A 21870-nucleotide genomic window follows, 5' to 3' on the forward strand; every position below is an offset into this window, starting at 1 on the left:
TATAATTAGTGATCTTGATGATTGTAAAAGTGCTTGATCTGTAAAGGTTGGTGTAAAATCATTCTCTTGTCTGTAGATCACCTAATATTACACTGTAATATAGTGTAAAATTAAAATGGGAACAATCATCAGCTTGAAAGCTTAAATGAGATTTAATTAGGCACAAAAGCACTGCATCGCACTACACCAGCCTACACCAGCCATTTAGTTTGACCCTCTGCTGCTATATTATTGAATTATTACTGCATCAGTTTGTTTGGTTTGCGTTGACTTGACCTGTTGGGTGCACCAAAAAATATTTGTAATGATGGAAGGATTATCTTGTTATCTGTATATGTCCTCAAGTCATTGAAATAAAAAGTAACATTTGCCATTACAAACATCCAGTTCATCAGTCTTCCGAAGCAAAAAGACTTTAAGTAATCCATCAATCAATAAGAGGTTTTTAACTTCAAACCATTGCTTCCAGCTAAAATATGAGTCATCTACCCATAATATAGCTTTCTCCAGTAAAAACGTTGTCTCGACTGAATCAGGAGAGATACGCACACTTTAAGCACCATTTACAAGCAAAAACAGTTAAATAAGTTCTAAACAATGGAGGAAGCATTATTATAGATCATGGTATTTTGGCCAGAAGTGATAGCCTGAGAGTGAGTAAATGTTAAGCAAATTTTCATTTTTGAGTGAACTATTCCTTTAAAAGGTCAGGGAAGCAGTAATACTCTGAAAAAACTTAAATGTCTCTAAGCAGTGATACAGTTCCTCAACACATGCTGTATTTATCAATTCAATATTTCTATGCTATTTTATGAAGCAACATAAAATGTTGGAATAAAATACTTCAAATATTTACGTCAGGTTTGATGCAAGGCTTGGACTGCGGTCAACTATTATGTTCTTAATGTTTTTACTGCCCGCACAACAAATTGTGCCGATTCAGAGTGCCTATTCCATAACGAAAATGAAATTGGTAAGCTAATAATAAATCCACTTTTTTTTTAAATGATATTGGACCAACTACTAGAGACAGCAGGAGCTTGATTTCCAACAACATTTAATGCAAACAAACCTTTTTGACTGGAGCAAAACAAATAACTGTGTGCCACTCACTGTCCAATCAAAGCTGTCAGTGCAGAGTGCAATGACACGGTGATCAAGAATGGAAAGAGATTATGTACTGCGCTTATTGCTCCATTTAAAATGTAATGAACAATGCCAAATTAAATTAGATAATTTAAAATGAATACAGCACAGAACATCGCTAGATTGAAATCTTTGGACAGAATTGTAAGGATTTTTTTTTTTTGCTGTTATTCTGCATTTTCTATAAAAAGCAGCGCAAATAAGACCAAGTCTAGAATTACAAACAAAACATTTTTATTATTATCATTTCAGACAACTTAACACACAGACAACACAAAAACAAGCTTGTCTTGCCTACGGTGTATTAACAGCGTGCTCCTTTTTTTCTGCAAATATTTACATTCAGTATGCACATAAAGTGGAAATGGAACACTTACCACAGTAAGATTTAATAGTAATAACAATACCACTGTTAACAGTAACGACAACATATGTCTGTGTACATATATACATTGCAAAGTTTGAAAGAACAAAGGATAACAAAACAGCCAAGTAGATAGATATATAAAAAGTATAAACTGAGGTGTTACGTGTGGTTATCATGTGTTTCCAATACACAGTTTAAATTTCCTTATGGATTTGATGGATGAATACAATGCAAACAAGTGAACTAAACTCATCTGCTCACTCATTCATGTCCACTTCTACAGCACAGGACAGATAGGTGCTTATTTTTCAATGCTGAACAAGCTACAGCACCAAACCGCTAACTTCAATGGATTGAAATTAATGAAAAGAACCCAAAAATAAATCCTCCCTTACATGTTCTTACAAACCTGCATGACTTTCTTCCATGGAACACAAAAGTAGGAATTCTGAAGAAAGTTCTGGTCATTTTTGTTCATGTAATTACGATTAATAATGCACAAACATCAAAAACGCCATAAATGTCATTCATATGAATCTGTGCACTAGATTGATGCCATATGATATTTTTATTTGCATTTGGAATCGCAAAAGACAAGAGCATTCAAAAATCATTCAAATTTCTACCGAGTGTTCTACTGAACAAGGAAAGTCATACTGGTTTGACAACAAGAATACTGTAAATGAAAACAGAACCATGTAATTAAAATCACATAAGGCTTAAAATGGTAGGAACAAAAGTGGGATTTATGGAACAAACAAAGAAACTTTAAATGAAATGTTTCAATTCAGGTTGGTTTTCAAAGGGACTTTTTAGAACATTTTAATGAGCAAAGATGGTAGGCAAAAATGGACCTTCTTTTGTTAAATCCCATTTCTTATGCATATTCCTTCATTTCATGAAAAATTATGAAATTTGTAAATAACAGTAAAATGTTCTCAAATGTGAATGAAACTGAGGTTTGACTCCCATCAAGGCACAAGTTGCTCAGTCTGCCTGTTTCTCTGTCATTGGAGAGATAGAGGCATGGCCAAAGGGAGAGAGCAAAGCCATTCAGACTTACAGCTGGTCAAAAATGGTTATCTACTTTTAAGCCAGCAACACAAAAACTTACTGGTCATCTGCAGACAGAAAAATTGCAACAAGTGTGCATTTCCGTCTGCTTCCCAGACTGGTACCATTTTCCGTTTTACACACCGGACACAAATCACACACAACATCATATTAATTAAAGCATTTGTACTGTGTTTACTGTGACTGTACCATGTCAATATTTTCCCTCACATCCCCTCCCTTACACATCTGACCCTTCCGAGCAGCGCGCTGATTCACAGCCTCAGCAGACGGACAGGGCAGGTGGACCCTGTCTCTGCTGGGTTTTCTTGAGCAGCTGTATACGGTTGTGGCAGTAGAATTTCACAGCCCTCCAGTCCCGGTGGTTGGTGACCAGCAGGGGGCAGAGCTCCAGGCAGCGCTCACATTCCGCTTTAGCCGGCACTCGCAGCTCCATGATGTTTTGCACCAGGTGGGTCTCAACAGCTGCCCGCTCTGCCTCAGACCAAGGCCGCTTCAGCACACCACGTTTACCTGAGACAGAGAGGAGAACGTATGTTAATCATTATTCCTGTGTAAACACTGCACTCAGGCTTTCCCGCTCCCCCAGGCGTCAATGAGTTAGCACTGTGCTGAAGGACTCAGGCCTGTAGCTCTGGCCGTATGGCAGACAATAAACACCACCCTCACAATGCTCTTGTTTACATTTTATTATACTGTTTTTTAAGCATTTAAATTTCGATTTGAGCTAGATTATTTTAAATTAAATTCAAATTAAATTTATGCATTTAGCAGACGCTTGATAAAAGCGACTTACAGTGCATTCAGGCTATACATTTTTTATTAGTATGCGTGTTCCCTGGGAATTGAACCCACGACCTTTGCGCTGCTAATGCAATGCTCTACCACTGAGCCACAGGAACACTGAACTTACCATGTTCATATTTAAAAATATTAATTTAAATTTTAAGTCATCTTGAGGTACCCTTGCAAGTTTTAGATTGCCGAGATTGGGAAACACTGATTTACATGATCATACATACAATGATCCCATACATTATATATGTAGATGTTTATATTGCAAAACCATAAACATAACCAGGTATGCCAATATTCTGGTTACAAGAAATCTGAATAATACATTTTTGCTCCAACATGCTTACGTTAACTGGAATTTTTGGTCAAATAAACAGTTTATTCTGAATATTCACATGTCCAAACCAGACAGTGATACTTAAAAATAAAAAATGTAAAAAAAAATAAAAAAAAACGGGGCAAATTTCTAATACTTTTTTTGAAGGACAATATAAAGACAGGCAACAAGAGTCTTATGGTTTACATTTTTCCCACGTTTGTGTGCTGCTGTCAGAGGCATTAATTAAAATGATTGAGTTCAGAATCACTCAAATACAGCATAAAGCATGACAAAGAATAAAAACCTGTAATTTCAATAGCTTTAGAGTATGTAAACCTCTTTTCTGAATGAAAGCTTGACAACAATATACTTTAATTGAAAATTAAAGTGTGCATTTGTGCATATAAATGAGGTCAATGAAAATTATACCTTTAGGACTGACAAATACCCATTTTGTTACCACATTAGCAGGAAAATACAACAAATGCATTTTCTATTAGATTAACTGATGAGGACAAAAATATTATGCTAATTTTAATGTCAGAAAAAGTTAAAAGTCTGTCCTACTCTAACAGATTGGTCACCATGGCTACAGAACAGCAATGTTTACTATCCTTCTCATTACAGAACTTTTCTCATTATAAAAGGAAGACACAAGAGAACAACATGTTATATGAGTCAATAAATCTTATTAATTCAAATTTATGTTCTTTTCTATTTTTAGCTATATGGGTTTAACAAAGGTTGCACTTATCAGCCCTCAAAATCTGTTTTATAAAATTAACCCTGGTTTAACTGGTCCATGCTTTGTGCATGTAAACACAGATTATGTCACAATTAGCAGTGTTGTCCTCATTTCCTGGAACTGAGGAGTACAAAGGCATATTTTTACACTATGACAGTCATACAATCAGACTCACCAGGTTTGGGCTGTCCTGAGGCCTTTTTGCGTCCTGCTGAGAGCAGGGAGCTGCTGTTCATCTTCTTGGGCCGGGGAGATTTGCTGTTGCTTGTGGTTTTTTTCATCACAATGGTGGTTGCAGGAGATGCTGTTTCTGGTTTCTCTTTACTCTGCTCAACATCTGAGTCCTCTGACAGCGAGTCGGCAGAGTTTCCTGACAACACTGAAAGGGAAGGGCAAGTATGACTGATGAGTCCAAAACTCTTTATTTACACCTGCCTTGTGCTTGACACAACTCACTCACCATCTAACTCCAGACAGATGTGATGTAAACTCATTCCTCGGAACAAGACGCCATCTCTCTCTCCACATAGTACCACCCGACCGATCAGACCCATCAGCCCAGGGTCCTGGCCGATGGTTGCACAGCTTTGAGTCACGTGATACTCCTTCTGCAAGAAGCTTTCCAATCGCTGTATGGCAGCCCCGTGCTGTCCTTCCTCCTCACCCTCACTTAACAACAGCAGCTGTGTAAGTATCGCCACCTGTCTGCGAACGCGTGTCTGCGTCAGTGCCCGGGGGTGCTGCGAACCACTGGACCGAGCCAAACTACGTAGTAAGTCTGTTCCTCGCAGGGGAGTAGCTGGCGAATGATACGGCCTGGCAAACACATAGGGGTTCTGTGGATCGATTCCCACACCGGCACGAGTCTGCAAAAGCAACTCCAGACAGGCTTCTGAGTGTGGGGGGAGGATGAGCGGCTGTACACGGCCACGCTTCCCTTGGACCCCGACACGAGGGAGATGAGGGAGGACCATCCGCTCGAAGGGTGAGAGTGCAGCCTCCAGTGGGGTTAGAGTTAACGGGGCACCAGGTTGCACAGGGATGGGGCACTGGGATGCAACTCGGACCTGGTACTCTGAGATTGTCAGTTTGGAGACTTCACATTCACGGCGGCGATTGTAAAGGATGAGAAGGGCCAGGCTGGAGTGACAGAGGAGACGCCATGCCTCGGCCGACTCAGGTGAGCGGGAGAGAGAAATAAAGGCAGAGTGCTGCAGCCGCCGCAGATACAACACCAGGGAGGAAAGGGAGGAAAGAAGTGGGAGCATGTGGGGACGACGCAAACTGAGAAAAGAGAAAAAGGATTAGGTGAATTTCAATTTAAATAAATTTTAACAGTGGCTATGTTTACATTCACAACTTTTGTTTTAATCGGACTGAATTCCCATTTCTGGATAAATGTTACGTATAAACAGCCGTGTCATGCTGCTTATATTTATCACGCAGTAAAAGCGCCCGTCCCCACGCCAAAAACCAGTCATCTATGGATGAGAATCCGAAACAATGACTCCACTTGAAGGGAGAATTTTATAATGACCGGACACTCATTTTTACAACACTGTATTCAAACAGGAAAAGCACGTCATGTCATTACGCTATTTTACATCATTGCATATGCCCAGTCCTTTCAGTTTCATTCTCGATCGTATTAGAAAAGGAATAAACCACCCCTTTCAATCCAATCGAAATTTCATTCAGATTGAGCCGTCAATCTGATTACTAACGGATTATTTGGTAGCATGTAAACATAGCCAGTGAAACTGTTTTTAACATTGTAAATGTCTAACCTTGATAGGTCGGTCTTATCCTCCGCTCCGCTTTCTTCTTCTTCTCTCCCTCCATTGTCCTCTCTTTCTTCTTTCGAAGGTTCTGACTCCTTAACAAGATCCACAAAGACTGGAGTGGGCAGTTCCTCTTTTTTCATCTTCTCAAAAATGTCTACCTCCTCTTTATCCTTTTTCATTTTTCGTCCTCCTTTTCTCGGAGGAGTAGCAGGAGTAGGTGGGCTCCTCTTTAAGACAGACACGGGAACACCTCCTCTTCTGGGAGGAGTCGCTGGGGCAGGACTTTTGCGAGTAGGGCTAGAGAGGGCAGGGCTCCTTCTGACTGGAGACAAAGAAGAAGCAGGAGGTGACTGTGGTGTTACCACCACCACACCTGGCACAGGAGCCACTTGTAGGCATTGGGACTGTTTGCTCGATGATGGGAGACACGGTTGGACACAAGGAGGGTCACCAGGGGTGCGCGCTTGCTCCAGGGCAGAGCGCACGTTCGGCTGGTGGGCGTGGTGTTTTTCCAGATGCCGTGGGAGAGATCGGAAGTGACGGCCACAGTAAACACAGCGCTGTTTCTGTGCCATGGTGCTCTGCCCACGACCCACTGACACATTGACACTATTAGCAGCAACTCCTGCAGGCGGCGGGCACTTAAACACAGGTCTGGAGGGAGCAGTGGGCTGCAGTGTGGAGGACGGGAGGGAGTGTGGAAAAGGGGGAGGATGGCTGGTGGGTCGCTGAAGTGCTTTTCTTTTAGCATATGCAACAGAAGAGGACAGAGCTTTGTGCCTCTTGCGGCGGTGAAGTGATCGCATGCGCTTCTCTCCATTGGCATCATCCGAGTCGAGGTCTGAATCACTGGGCTCAGAGTGAGACAGAGGAGAAGAGGAAGGAGAGAGAGACCAGGAAGGTGTGAGGTATTCTGATGCAGAAAGTGGAACTGGGCTGGAATCTTCCTCCTTAGAAAAAAAGCAGATGCATTTCTAAGATCTGTTAAAGGGTGAATAATCAGTCTTAGCGCTCATTTTACTTCTGTAACATAAATAAATTACTATTTTTTTTAAATGTAATGACTGAAAGTGAAAAATGTAGGACATAACTTATTTGTATCCACCTGAAAATGACTAAACACCACCAACACTCATTTTGAAGAGGTTTTTGACCAGAATGTGGAGGCTGAAGGTCCTCAGAAGCATTAAAAAAAAGATTTTTCTTGTCAATTAATTGCTATTATTGTCTTAAAGGGATAGTTCACCCAAAAATGAAAATTCTGTCATTAATTGTAATGTTGTTCCAAACCCATAAGACATTCATTAATCTTTGGAATGCAAATTAAGATATTTTTGATGAAATCAGAGAGCTTTCTGACTCTCCATAGACAGCAAGGATCCTTCCACGACCAAGGTCCAGAAAGGTAGTAAGAACATCGTAAAAATAGTCCATGTGACATCAGTGGTTCAACTGTAATTTTATGAAGCTCCAAGAATACCTTTTGTGCGCAAAGGACAAAAATAACTACTTTATTCAACAATTCTTCTCCTGTGAGTTACCATCTTCCGCCATTATCAAGAGTATCACGATGGATGCGTGTGTTGCTGCTGACGTAGAGAACGCATGCGCTGCACCTTGCATCGTGGTACTCTTGATAATGGCGGAAGATGGTAACTCGCGGTAGAAGAAATGTTGAATAAAGTAGGGTTTTTTTGTGCACAAAAAGTATTCTTGTAGCTTCATAAAATTACGGTTGAACCACTGATGTCACATGGACTTTTTTGATAATGTCCTTACTACCTTTCTGGGCCTTGAATGTGTCGCAGATTTGCAGAGATGTCCTTCGATGTGAGTACCCAAAATGATCTCCCAGTAGTGCACTATAGCATTTTTAATAAATTATATAAATATACATATACAAGTGAATCAAAAAACATGTCCAGCTCAAATTTCACGGCAAAAATAAAAAATTAAAATAAAAAATAAACCCTAAATAGTATATAACTAAATAACTATAAAAAATTAAATTAAGCTTTTTTTTAAAGGGGTCATATGATGCGATTTTATTTTTTCCTTTCTCTTTGGAGTGTTACAAGCTCTTGGTGCATAAAGAAGATCTGTAAAGTTGCAAAGACTAAAGTCTCAAATCCAAAGAGATATTCTTTATAAAAGTTAAGAGTTAGCCACACCTACCTAAAATGGCTCGTTCGAACACGCCCCCACATATCTACGTCACTATGTGGGAAGATTTGCATAACGCCGCCCAAATGTTCACGCAAAGAAAGAAGGCGTAACTTTTATTCTCACTGTAGTATTGTTGACGCTGCAGCCATGTCGTGAAGACGCTGTGTGCTTCGTTGTGAAAGCGAAGCTACTTTGTTTGGTCTTCCAAAAGAGGACGATATCCGCTTCGTCATGCCTAGAGCTGATCTGTGCTGGTCGCTGAGGGAATACATCAACTTTCACCGTGGACGAAGCGGAGTCCAGCCCAGGCGCACCGTTCTCGACCCTGCCGCCTCAGCTCACTCTTGCCCGGCTTCAGCTCAGGCTAAGCCGGGGCTTTCGCTCACGCTAGGCCGCTGTGTTTTTCGTTGTGAAAGCGAAACTACTTTGTTTGGTCTTCCAAAAGAGGACACGACTACAAATCAGTTGTATTTACAACACTGTTCCAGAACAGTTCAATTGAAATATTCAGATGTGTGCAGCACATTTTATGGAGGACTGTTTACTGATTCTGGGAGAGTAACGTTTGACTAAAATGCCGGCAGTTCTGACTCACGTAAGTACGTTTTCATTTAAAGGATTTGCCACTGATGATTCAAACGCGAGTTTTGGGCAGTGTGGATTAACGTTAGCACTTGTTGTTTGTCATTTCTCTGATCACAAATGCAGACATGGTTTTATGTTTACGCGGCGCGATGCAACGCAACGCGTAAAAAGACAGTATAAGTCATTATAATCAGTAGTTATGTCCCCACTGGATGCAACAAATGCTTCGTTTGTAATGGGTTTTAATGTTTTTGAATCATCGCTTCGGCCGGGACACGGCATCAACAGTATGTGAGGGGCGTAACATTTCCGTCTCACGCTTGAGGTATTCGGCCAATCACAACGCACTGGATATCTGGCCAATCAGAGCACACCTCGCTTTTTCAGACCGATGAGTTTTGTAAAAATCGACGCGTTTCAAAAAGGCGGGGCATAGAGGAGAAACAATAATGTACAGTATGTGGAAAATAATGTTTTTTTTTTTTACTTTAAACCGCATAAACACATTTCATTACACCAAATACACAAAATAATGTTCTTTTTAGCAGCATCATATGACCCCTTTAAACGAGTATGTCTGAGATTACTGGATGAAACAATATGGAGAGGAAAATGCAGGAGATATTGGTGTGCTGTTGTGCTTATGCGTATGGTATGTTTACACTGATGGCAAGGGATGCAGCAATCATTTCATTAGGACAGGATATTCAGCAAGAGGCCTGAAAATGACTGTTGTTTGGTAACTGGGTGTGTCTATAAGTGTATTCGTAAAAATGTAATGCATATTTACCTTCTTAATGTTGCTTTCGTGGTCTGAGCTGCAATCAAAGCTACTAGGAGGTACAGTGCCATGGAAACCCTGAGAGAGGGATGCAACATCATTACAAAAAATATTTCAACCATGTGACATAAGAGTAATAAAGTCCCTCCAACACAACACTCTCATACATACACATCAATAAATCAAACATCATATGCATATAAACTCATGTCACAAACACATCTAAATTATAAACTGTCAACAATTTGCATACTATTAGTAACACTAAATGCAAAAGGAGCTCAAAGCATTGAGATGTGCTAGCCATTGTCATGGTTACACTTACCATAGCGTTTTCTCCCCACTCGGTCAAACTGTAATCCACAGTGATCTCCTCCCCCTTTGCGATGTCGCAGATCGCTATGACAGTCAGTCGCACTTGATTTCCACAGTGCACTTCACGAATGCGGCAGTTTGGTGGTGGGGGGTATGAGACGGCCCCCCTCCCTCTGCTAGAGCCCTCCTCACTCACACTGCATGAGAGAAAACTACATCAGACAGCAATACAGCAAACAAAACTGATAGAGATAACCACATCACAGCTGGGAAATCTTGCAGACCCTATTTTCTAAGCCACGGAGCGGCAGACTTATGCATGTCATGCAGTCATGCTGTCTCAGCTCTTACACCTTTGATTATTAACATTAATAACGACAAATCAAAATGTCCCGTTTGGTGTGAACTCCACATTATTAAGAATTGGATTCAGATAAATAGTGTTGAGTCACAAACAGGTTGTTTATAGCTAGTTGCTGCTACTTCGTTTGTGCTAACATATACTTGCTGAAATATTTATCTAAAGATTAACCATCAGCTCTGAAGCCTGTATAAGCCTGGCATACATTCCCAACCAGGACGAACGTCATAAATAAATATTAATTTATAATTACAGAACACACTGTTGCCCCCCACACGTCATCATTATATACAGAGATACATATAAACATATATTTCTGTCGGCACTATGACTAAACAGCAATAAACAGATACAAACACACACACGTACCATAAGCCCAGCAACGCACTATGATAAATGCACACAAACATGCACACACTTTCTCTCATTGGCCCAATGATAATAAACACATTGCAATAAACACACACACACACACACACACACACAACTTGCATTCCAGTAATCTCCCAACTCCATATACACACAACAGTATCTCCCAACCACACAACAAACACAATTACTTGCTATCTCCTTCTAGCACGCACACAGACACACACGTGCAGTATCTCTACTCAGACCACACACACACACTCAGTCACTCACTCACCAGAGCTGAGCAGATTGTGTTTCATAGTACGGTCCATCAGCAGCAGACACTCTGTGTTTGTCCTCATGACCATCACCTGAAACACATATAATAGGGTCTCACATAGATATTTACACACTTAGGCTGATGATACACGGGGCAACTTTTTGAGCAATGTTGCCATCAACAGGCAACCAGCTGAGACACAGGGCCCACGACCGATTTAACCTTTATTAAACTGTCAATTCGCATGTTGTTAATTCTATAGTTTTTTTATTTTAAAGGCATTTCGAAAATGACCTGCAACAGAACCCTAAAATAATGGTTGAACAATCAGTTTAAAGGACACCAACTAAAAAGACACGGAGCAAAAAATACAATGCCAACATGCACTGTGTTTTAAAAAGTGACCAGGGTCAATTTTTCATAATGGCTTTACAGGTTGCTCAATTCCAGGAGGTACACTCAAGTTGTATTTAATTAAAAAGTATGTCTAAGATTACTGGATGAAACTGTAGGAAAATGCAGGAGATATTAGTGGTGCTTATGCTTATGGTACTGATGGCCAGGGGCCCAGCAATCATTTCAGAAGGACAGGATATTCCGAAAGAGGCCTGAAAATGACTGTTGCTTGGTAACTGGGTGTGTCTGTAAGTGTATTCATAAAAATGTAATGTATATTTACCTTCTTAATGTTGCTCTCGTGGTCCAAGCTGCAATCAAAGCTACTAGGAGGCACAGTGCCATGGAAACCCTGAGAGAGGGATGCAACATCATTACAAAAAAAGTCAATCATGTGACATAAGAGTGGCACTATAAAGTCCCTCCAACACTCTCACACATACACATGAATAAAACAAACACCATGCATATAAACATGTCACAAACACATCTAAATTATAAACTCTCAACAATTTGCATGTTATTAGTAACACTAAGTGCAAAAGGAGTTTAAAGCACTGAGATGTGCTAGCCATTGTCATGGTTACACTTACCATAGCGTTTTCTCCCCACTCGGTCAAACTGTAATCCACAGTGATCTCCTCCCCCTTTGCGATGTCGCGGATCGCTATGACAATCAGTCGCACTTGATTTCCACAGTGCACTTCACGAATGCGGCAGTTTGGTGATGGGGGGTACAAGACGGCACCCCTCTCTCCGCTAGAGCCCTCCTCACTCACACTGCATGAGAGAAAACTACATCAGACAGCAATAGAGCAAACAAAACTGATAGAGAGAACCACATCACAGCTGGTAAATCTTGCAGACCCTGTTTTCTAAACCACGGAGTGGCAGACTAATGCATGTCCTGTGCTAAATTCATGCCGTCTGCTTTCATTATTAACATTAATAACATATTATCTTCTCAAATGACAAATTAGAATGTCCCGTTTGGTGTGAACTCATAGCATTATTAAGCAGTGGATTTAGATAAATAGAGCTAAAGAGATAAATCACAAACAGGTTGTTTATAGCTAGTTGATGCTACTTTGTGTATGCTAACATATACTTACTGATATAGATTAACCATCAGCTCTGAAGCCCATATAAGCCTGGCATACATTCCCAACCCAGGACGAACGTCATAAATAAATATGAATTTATAATTATTACAGAACACACTGTTTCCCCCCACACACGTCATCATATATATATATATATATATATATATATATACATACATATTTCTGTCGGCACTATAACTAAACACAGCAATAAACAGATACAAACACACACACGTACCATAAGCCCAGCAACACACTATGATAAACACACACAAACACACACACACACATTCTCTCACTCACACACACACAGACTTCTGTTTTTATATTGAGCTGATTATATTTGCTCTGCCGTGACTTTAAACCCCAGCGCTAGCCTTTCACATTAAATATAAAGTCATTAATAATATTATAGAGTTCATGATCTTAGACTAACCCTCAAACAAACCTCGCTGCATTTCTATATTTTCATTAAGAGTGCATATTACATTCATTTTGATTTGGTTTTGATGGGGGCTCAAGCATGAAGGTGATAGTCGTGCTGAGATGTTATAGTGCCGCTGTCATCATGAGCTCCACCAGCAGATGTCAGTGTAACACCACTGAACACACACACACACACACACACACACACACACACGCACACCACACACACACACACACACACAACTTGCATTCCAGTAATCTCCCAACTCCATATACACACAACAGTATCTCCCAACCACACAACAAACACAATTACTTGCTATCTCCTTCTAGCACGCACACAGACACACACGTGCAGTATCTCTACTCAGACCACACACACACACTCAGTCACTCACTCACCAGAGCTGAGCAGATTGTGTTTCATAGTACGGTCCATCAGCAGCAGACACTCTGTGTTTGTCCTCATGACCATCACCTGAAACACATATAATAGGGTCTCACATAGATATTTACACACTTAGGCTGATGATACACGGGGCAACTTTTTGAGCAATGTTGCCATCAACAGGCAACCAGCTGAGACACAGGGCCCACGACCGATCTAAATGATCTAGATAGAAATTTGTTACCCATTCTCAATGGAAAAGTGCCCAAACAACATAGCTCAAAAAAAGTTGCCCGGCAAAACTGCTCAAAAAGTTGCCCCATGTATCATTAGGCTTACAATGATCTCTGAAACATACACATGTATAATGTGCTCAAATGATAAGTCATGGTGTTTACTTCAATGAGTTATGGCACATTCACACTTACACTGATTAAATCAATGGATGTTGGCAAGCAGGAATTCCTGCTTGACTAGAGTACTTAAGAAGACTGATCATGTGACCTCCAACTAAATTAGAGCATTCTGGGAAATGAAGTGTTCTTTCATCTTACATAAATAATTATGTATATATTAAAGATATCGATATATAAAGATTTTTAAAATGCATTAAATCTATTATTTAATACTAAAATCTATTATTTAAGGTATTGCATTAAATTTTTTATTACAATTCTTTATGATTCTGTGTGCTTTAATTCAAAATTCAAAAAGGCACTGAAATGGAATTCAACTGGAATTCTCAATTCTAAAGGCCCTACTGCCCTCCTTTTGGTAGCTTCTGCATCGTGGAATAGGCATAAACACTTATCAGTTGCTCAGATTGGCTCAAATTGCCTACTCTTATTGAAAATGAACTTCCTCTGGTCACTTTGTCATCAGTGTCAACACCACTTTAGACTGGCTCCTGATATTTGCAGTTCTTCCCTTTTTGATAATTTTCAGTTTTCTTTATTCTTATGTATCAGTTAAAGTAACAAAAAGGCTAAAAACACACACTTCACCTTTCTCTGGTCCATAGCTGTTCTCTGACATGCTCTCCTCTTCATCCTCTGTAGCAAAGACTCTGTCGCACACCTTTACTGGTGTCCCTTTCCTTTTCCTTCCACAGCCACGTCTATGAAACACACACACACACAAACACACATTACATTAAATGGACAGCCTGACCAACTTAATCAGCAACAAAACATAAATCACAAAGACAAATCAATAACCTGGACCCGTCAGTGGATCAATGGAAATCACAGCACAAATCTTGTTCAATTTTGCTTACGTTTATAAACGAAAAACTTGTGGCAAGAAAAGATGTTTAATTAAGACTTGTTTAAAGCAGCTATGTTACTAAAAATAGCGCTACCTATACAATTAATCTTCTATACCTTAACTAAATGAAGCCTGTCAACTGATCTGAATCATGATGTGTCAAGCACATGAGAAATATAATGTACTGCTCATCTTAGCAAACACCACTAATTAATCCACTGCGCATTCACTCTCCTTCAAGAGGAAGAATCAGTTTGGTGGAATCTATGTGTACGGATTCTAACATAACACTGATCTAGAGCCAGTTTTACTCACAAATCTATAATCATTAAAGCTCCAACAGAGAGTAACTGACCACATAAGAGTGTGTGTGAACTGCCGTTAATAGAGCTGTGTATGAAAGCCAAAGCTACGCTTTCCACAGATGCAACTGTGAATGCTTAATTAGACAAGTGTAGAGATGTGCAGTCTCTTGGTTGCAGATGTGTTCAGCATGTGTGTGTGCGTGCGCGCCTGACATATTCATTGAGCTGTGATAAGACTCAGTCTTGCCGACTGGATATTGATCTGGCCGACCCTCCATCTGGACCCAAGAGCATATGTTTGCGTGTCTTTGTGTGCACGCAGGCGGGCAGATTCATGTGTTCATCCCTCTATCCACCATTTCAGGTCAGCTTTATAAAAAACTGTCATACAGATGATTACAAAGACAAGTCTGTGGAACTTAATCAGAGTAGATGGGAGTATTAAACTGATTTAAATGAAATGAGGTTGTGTATAGAAGTACGAACTCTTCAATGAGTTGTAATGCTTGTTCAGCAGATGAAACACTGAAAATGTGACTTTCTGTTTATTTACCGTGTATTACTATATTCTATTTATTGACAATTATTAAACCAATTAAAATGAAAGCCACAGTACCTAAAGACTTCCTGCTCCATTCACTTCCATTCATACGCCTACAAATGTGAGAAAACTAAACGCACAAGCTCATCCAAAGTAATTTTGTCTTAAACTTTGGCGCACGGATGACAAAAGATGAAGTCTGGTGAACCCTAACCTGTGAATTTGCATAATGAAATACATTTAACCAATAGAGCAGTGGTTCTCAAGTTTTTCCAAGACTCCCCTTTGTCCGAGACAATACTTATTGGCCATCCTATTCTAGGCTGATATGTACCTCTGGTACTTTTGTTTTACAAAAAAAGTAATCTTGAAATATATGATATCAGTTTAATGTTGTAAATCTTTATTCTTAGTGTTTTAACATTTTAATTAAATATTATTTTAATTTTAAAAATGCTTACTGGGGCCCCCTGGAAGTTTGCTGAGGCCCTCGTCCCACTTGTTGAGAATCACCTCAAATGTGTAGTCACGTTAGCGAAATTTAGGTGAAATTTTGCAGGCAAAAAAGGTCCACTGTCTATTGTCAAGAGCATAGAGATATATGAAGCACAGCTCACACAGAATTCACAATAACCAACTCGAACATAAGTGGAATCTGTGTGGGGAAATGTGACCGCTCTGTAAACGTCACAGATTAACCTCTTGGCTGAATTTAAAGAACACACAAGCGATGTGTCCAATGAGGCTAGTGACATTTCAGTCATCGGGCCCAACACTCTCTTACTCTAGCCTCGGGCCATGGCACCGTCCTTACTGTCGAACCCTAACACACATGCTCGTTTTCTCTTCTTATATTGCAATTCAGTGGTTTACCGGTGCGTTTCCAAAGTCGACCGTGAGAACATCTTCTACAAGTTCCACTGAGGTCCATTTGAATAACAGTCAGTGTTTTCTGTGGACATACTCCTGTCCAGCCTGTCAGTAAATCTGATTACACACACTTGTGTAACTCATTCTCCAAGTCAATACACTGCAAAACGGACATGCTTTTAATCCCTCCTTGTTCCACAAGCCAAAATCTGTTTCCTTTTCGTTAATTTGTGTATCTCGACTTGTTTATCTCTTTTTTCCTCTTTCCCTCACGTACACACACGCAAAATCCCATTCCACTCAAAACAAAAACAACACACAAACAAGTCCAATCAGAAATCCACATGTGCAAGCAGAAAGACACACATGTGCACAAGAACACATAAACACACACCTCTCTTTATAAGTCCACAACTGCACAAACACACACACACACCATCCCCCAAGTAGGACACACATGTATGTGTTCACGCACATGCAAACACACCCTACCCTTTAAAAGCCTTCGTACACACACATACGCTCACACACAAATATCCTCTCTTCAGCTGAGCTCACATGCACGCACACACACTCACCCCTCCTCCATCTCAAGCTCACATGCACACACACGCACACGCACACGCACACGCACCACACTGAACACACACACTGAACACACACACTGAACACACACTGAACACACCACGAGCTGCGTTCGTACCTTTCTGGAGTCCCAGGGTTTGAGGAGGCGTTCGTCGTTGGGACCGTTCTCCTGGATGGGAGGAACAGGATAGGAGAAGACTGCAGGAGGAACAGAGGCTCATCAGTAGAGACTCAAACACACATCTAACGAGCGTCTCACACACACACGTGAGCGTCACTGACCAGCCGGTCGGCGGAGTCCCGGAACGTGTCTCCAGCCGGAGGATTCATCACACTGGTGTGCAGCGCCGAGTCCGAGTTAGTCCTGCACACACACACACACACACACACACACACACACACACACGATGCACGCTCAGAGACGTGTGATTTACTGAAGAACCAGACCGTCCACATCAGACGCTCAAGAACCCTTCACAAAAACCAGTCAATCTAGTGCTTTCTGACCGAGAGAGAGACGGATCATCTGTCCCAAACTGGGCTTTGAGATCTGATGAACGGAGTCAATAATTCATTAATGAAATCATAAAATGTAAAATTTAAATAATTTATTTAAAAAGGTCACTAAAAATAAATCATAAAGATGTAAAATCTAAAATAATAACTTAATTTTTTTATTAAATTAATTAAATCATAAAAATGTTACAATGAAAATAAATAAAATAAACACATCAAAATAAAAAGCACTAAAATAAATCAGATTAATAAATTAAAGATTAATAACCTAAACATCAAAATAAAACACTATTAAAAAAATAAATAAAAAACCGCGTACACACACACACACACACACACACACAGCTCTAAACACACATAAAAACACACAATTTCTCTCACAGTTCCACACAAACACATTTTCTTTTCCTTTATCTGTCTCTCACACACTCTCTCATATACACACACACACACACACACACCCGCCTCCCTGCTTCATGAGCACACATACACTCACCCTCCCCTCCTCACTCAACCACACACACACACACACACAAGCCTAAACACACACACACACACACAGTCTTCTCTCTGTTTCCAAGACACACACTCTCCCTCCCCTTCTCTTTCACTCTCGCTGTCTTTCTCTTAAACAGACACACAGTTTTTTGGCCCACAAATCTGTCACTCAAACCACTTATTTTCAAACAACATCAAAAATGACTCACTTATAACATGTATATAATGCTATTTGGATTAATGCTACTCTACCACACCTAACCAACTGTCCATCACTTCAGATCTCGTTGATATCTCAGCTCTCCAAGAGAGCAATGAGATTAAATGGAGAATATATTCAAGTCTCCTGCTTCTCAGATGTTCACCTGAGAAAAAAACACCAATAAGCATCTCAATCTAGAGTTTCAAACGAGATCTCAACAAGAGCATTTACATGCACTTTTAAAAGTTTGAAGCTATAATCATTTTCTATTTTTATTTTTTAACTATAAACACTTTAGCCAAAGGAAATCGTACCAGTTTTTGTGAAATCAGAGTGTGATTGTAGTTTGGCTTTGTTCAACATGTATACGCGTTAAAGGGATAGTTCAACTAAAAATGTCAATTCTGTTAAAATTTCATGTCAGTTTATAAACCGTATGACTTTCTTTTTTCTGCGGAGCACAAAATAAGATATTTTCAAGAATGCTGAGGTCAACACAACATTGGACCTCAATGACTTTCATTGCATGGGGAAAAAAAACTATTTAATTTTTTAAAATTTTGGGGTTCCACTGAAAAAAGTAAGTCATACAGATTTGAATCGACATGAGGATGAGTAAAAACTGAATTTTTATGTTGCGTGCTTTGTTCTTGTGCTCCAAAAGACAGAAGTGGCATGCAACAAAAGCAAGGTATTCTACCAGTTTGTATTAGATTTATTGTATCTTGTATACTTGTACAAACAGATTAAGGGTCTATTCACACAGAACATGTTTTTGCATTCCACATTCCTGCTTTTCCATTGTTTTTCTAGTAAACGTGCTAGATGGACGACTTTGACCAGTACGCTACGCTCGCATCTTCCACAGCATCTCACATATAACACGGTGTTCTAAAAATGCAGCAGTTAAGTTAAAATAATTAAAAAAAAAATTTTTATGCATCACCGCACTTTAGTTTTTTGCAAAACACAAAAACCAGCCCCAAGACTGTCACTCGACTTCACAAAAACCCGCAGTACCTCACTCATAACTGCACATATAAACAGACTTGAAGTCTGCAATGAAATTATCAATATGATTTTTAAAAATTTTTCGTGAAATTCTTGAAGTTCAGACAATCAGATCTGAGCTATCTACATTAATTTTGCTGTATTTCAACAATTGTCTTGTACATTTTCATTTGTCCATTTTTATTTCTCTTTTGGATTATTAGAGACATATTAGACAAAGTTAATATATTGATTAAACATAAATCTATTAAGTCTCCTAAACTATGAAAAGAGCAACCTCTGAGCAATAAAAAATTCCTCTGAATCAGCTCAGAGTTAATTGAAAACCCCTCCGTTCAGGGTTTTCTTTCAAACAGCTTCAGTGAAGCTGTCTCACTCTCTTTCAATAGATATATACAGGCTTGTGCATTTTAAAAACTCTCCGTTTCTATCTGCCTTCTGTCTCTCTCTATGAATATATGTATTCCTCGCTCTCTCACAAACACACACACACTACCTGTTCATCCAGCTCTCCCTTCCAAACACAATCAACACACACACACACACACACACATACACTTTCAGTTATCCACTGGCTTTATACTTTGCACACAAGTCCCAGTGATTACACATAAACACTCACTGACCCAAACACTGCTGTTCTCTTTTCTCTCTCACACACACAGACTTACACAAACACTCTCATTCCCTCCTCCCCTCTGTAACACACGTGCGCACAAACACATGCACACCCCCCCCCCTTCACTCTGTCTCAAACACACTTCCCCTGTCTCTCACGTACACACATCACACACTCAATGGACTTCACACACTCTCTCCCCACATTTAAAATGCACATCTTCTTCAGCACCATGTGCTACACACTCCCACACACCTTTCTCCTGATAAACATACACACCTTGACAATAATACCTTTTAGATGGTCCACTCCACCCCACCCAAATGGACATACATGTTTGTTTTTCTATCATGGAGGGGACTTTCCATTGACTATTGTTTTATCCTGAGTTAATGATATTTATGTTCACCTAAACTAAACTTACCCTCATAGAAACCTTTCTGCGTTTTTATATTTTTATTATTTAGTATATACAATAAGGTTTTTCTCTCATGACAAGTATTGTCCGGTTCTCACAATGTAGGTGATTTCAGGCTTTACTCTCCTCAAACAGACATTTGGCCCCCATAATGTTTAGGCACAACCTAAGCACACACACCTCTTCCAAAGACTCTGTCACATATACACACCTTTTATCTAATGTCACATGCAATCACACACTCATGCTGTCTCACACTTTCACTCTCAAACACTCTTCCTGCTTTCACACACACACACACACACACACACACACACACACACAGTCCTGAAAAGTCACTTCAGGAATACCAGGAACACACATACACACACAATTAACACACACACACACACACAGACAGTCTCACAAACACACACACACCAGCATATTGTGTCTGTCTTTGTCACGCACACTCACTGTCTTTCCCTCCCTCTCATGCTCTCACTCAAATACACACACGCAAGCGCACACACACACACACACACACACTCTCTCTCACACATGCACACACACACACACTGTGCTTGTTCCTTTCTCTCACGCTCTGCTCTCTCCCTCCTCCCCTCTGCATTCACACACACTCATTGACACACACACACACACACACACACACACGCGCTCTCCCTGTGACACGCAGACACACACACACACACACCCTCATTGACACAGACACACACGCAATCACACTCACACTCTCCCTGTGACACACACGCAATCACACACACTCACACAAACGCACACACGCGCGCGCAATCACCCACAATTGTTTATTCGGAGTTAACAGTGATTAAAAACCTACATTATGCATTATTTTTAAACTGAAAATAAATCAGACTAGTAACGTTAGGCACTGTCGTGTAAATGACACACACACCTGATTCCAGTCACAACAGAGAAATAACGTTATTTATAAATAACTTACCTTCATAACTGAATAAATAAAACATTTATTTAGCTTTGATTACAAAATTGTTTACCTACAACTATTTTAAAAACTTTAGACATTACGATAATTTTGTCGTAACAGAAAAGTGATATTATTTCTGTCAGACGTTTCTGAGCTTTAAAGTCAGTGTCATCTCTGAAAATGTTACTTTTTTCTCGCGTCTGTTCACTCCCTCACCCTCGCGTCTGCGGCGGTTTGCTGCTCTCTCCGTTGCTGTCCAGCTGCGGCGGCACCCGGTAGTCGATGAGCGAGCGAACGGTCTCCGCCATTCCCGCCGATGAGCGCTGTCCTCTCTCTCGCGCTGCGCTCGCGCTCTCCCTCTCTATGTACAGGTTCTTACGAACGATACCATTCACTCAGACTCTAGGGGAGGACAATCGGTGCGCTTGTAATGCAGCACTTGTAAATACTTCGATGGACATTTTTGTTTGAAACCCACCTGCCTTATAACACTTCATTTTGATTTTGTTGCCAGTGTAAAATTATTGAAACTATGAAAAAACAGAAACCTTAACTCCCCCATATTAAAGAAATGGTTGCGTCCTTTAGTATAGGTTGGGTGCTGGGGTGGTATTTCTGTTTCTAAGCGAAGTTGATTGTACTCATCAGATAATATTGACAGGTCTATCGCTGTCTGCTTTATATGTTACGGCTGAAGAAATATTTCACCTT

General features: G+C 40.2%; 1 protein-coding gene across 2 annotated transcripts; it reads right to left on the reverse strand.

Annotated features, from left to right (window-relative positions):
* Window positions 1–1374: 1374 nt before the first annotated feature.
* On the reverse strand, window positions 1375–21492 carry LOC107748830 (uncharacterized). 2 transcript variants are annotated; one of them, XM_016563801.1, is made up of 9 exons: window positions 21376–21492; window positions 14387–14499; window positions 13397–13472; window positions 10088–10274; window positions 9772–9840; window positions 6234–7180; window positions 4907–5730; window positions 4622–4825; window positions 1375–3100 (listed from the first exon to the last, which is right to left on the reverse strand). In XM_016563801.1, exons 1-9 carry the CDS (start codon window positions 21465–21467, stop codon window positions 2850–2852), a joined length of 2763 nt encoding a protein of 920 aa, XP_016419287.1. In that variant the 5' UTR covers window positions 21468–21492; the 3' UTR covers window positions 1375–2849. The 2 variants fall into 2 exon arrangements, with proteins under 2 accessions (XP_016419287.1, XP_016419289.1); XM_016563803.1 differs by lacking the exons at window positions 9772–9840; window positions 10088–10274 and adding exons at window positions 11749–11817; window positions 12059–12245 and having other exon boundaries at window positions 21347–21382.
* Between the last annotated feature and the right edge of the window lie 378 nt (window positions 21493–21870).

The sequence above is a fragment of the Sinocyclocheilus rhinocerous genome, unplaced genomic scaffold (genome assembly GCF_001515625.1).
Source record: "Sinocyclocheilus rhinocerous isolate Xijiao unplaced genomic scaffold, SAMN03320098_v1.1 scaffold590, whole genome shotgun sequence".
NCBI lineage: Eukaryota > Metazoa > Chordata > Actinopteri > Cypriniformes > Cyprinidae > Sinocyclocheilus > Sinocyclocheilus rhinocerous.